The sequence below is a fragment of the Eimeria mitis genome, genomic scaffold (genome assembly GCF_000499745.2).
Source record: "Eimeria mitis Houghton genomic scaffold, Emh_scaff8415, whole genome shotgun sequence".
In the NCBI taxonomy this organism is placed as follows: domain Eukaryota; phylum Apicomplexa; class Conoidasida; order Eucoccidiorida; family Eimeriidae; genus Eimeria; species Eimeria mitis.
In genome coordinates, this window is record NW_013576194.1 from 475 (window position 1) to 1614 (window position 1140).

At 37.3% G+C, this 1140-nt stretch overlaps 1 protein-coding gene across 1 annotated transcript; it reads left to right on the forward strand.

Annotated features, from left to right (window-relative positions):
- Window positions 1-347: 347 nt before the first annotated feature.
- Window positions 348-659, forward strand: EMH_0094870 (uncharacterized protein; the record flags this gene model as incomplete). The annotated part of the gene is made up of 1 exon (XM_013502160.1): window positions 348-659. One exon carries the CDS (start codon window positions 348-350, stop codon window positions 657-659), a length of 312 nt encoding a protein of 103 aa, XP_013357614.1.
- Between the last annotated feature and the right edge of the window lie 481 nt (window positions 660-1140).

Below are 1140 nucleotides of genomic sequence, written 5' to 3' on the forward strand. Positions count from 1 at the left end.
ATATATATATATGTATATATATGTATGTATATATATATATATATATATATATATATAAACAACAAAGAAAAAGAAGAAACCTCTTACTTGTAGTTTATCAGGTGAGTAAGCGTGAGAGTCGTGGTGATGGGGTTTATAGTGCGAGCCGTTTGGATAGATATTCATTCGAGTTGCAAAAATTTCTAAGTCGAAGAAATTTGAAATTTTTTTTACAACTTTTTTAAAAGTTTCGAATTCTTCGGGGTTTTCATGTTTCAGATGACGTGACCACTGGCATAGACCAATGGTCTTCGCATCTAGACTTTCTTCTTTTTTTTCTCTTTCTTTTTCTTTTTCTTTTTCTATAGATGATGATGATGATGATGGTGGTGGTGGTGATGGGCCTCGTCTTCCTTCTCCTGTTGCTGCTGCTGATGCAGCAGCAGCAGCATATGATGTTGCTGCTGCTGCTGCTGGTGCTGCTGCTGCTGGTGCTGCTACTGCTGGTGCTGACGATGATGATGCTGCTCCTGGTGCTGATGCTGGGGCTGCAGCTTCCTTGGGAGCAGCAGCAGCTGCTGCAGCAGGGGCAGCAGCAGCAGCAGCAGCAGCAGCAGCAGCAGCAGGCTGCTGCTGCTCTTGTGATGCTGCTTCAGATGAAGATGCAGCCTCCTTCCTAAGCAAAACCAAGAAATATAAAAAGCAAAAAAAAACAAAAATAAACAAAACAACAAAAAAAAACAAAAGTAAACAAAACAACTAAAAAAACAAAAAATAATAACAGAACGACAGAGACAAATGCAACAAAAAACAAAACTAAACAAAATCCAAACAAAGCAAAAACAATTAAAAAGCAACTGAAACAACAATAGAGAAAAGAAAAACAAAGAAAAAAGCAAAAGGACAAATAAGAGAGAAAAAGCAGTTGAAACGAAAATAAAACAACCAAAAGAGAAAAAACAAAAACAAAAAGAAAAACAAAAACAACAACTAGACTCACCATACAGCGTGAATACGCCCCTTCATTAGGGTTTAGGGTTTAGGGTTTAGGGTTTGAGATTGAAGGGTTTGTTTGTTTCGTGTTTTATATTAAAAGGCAACGGCTTCAGACTAACGCTTTAGAATTTAGGGTTTAGGGTTTTTGATTAGGGTTTAGAGTTT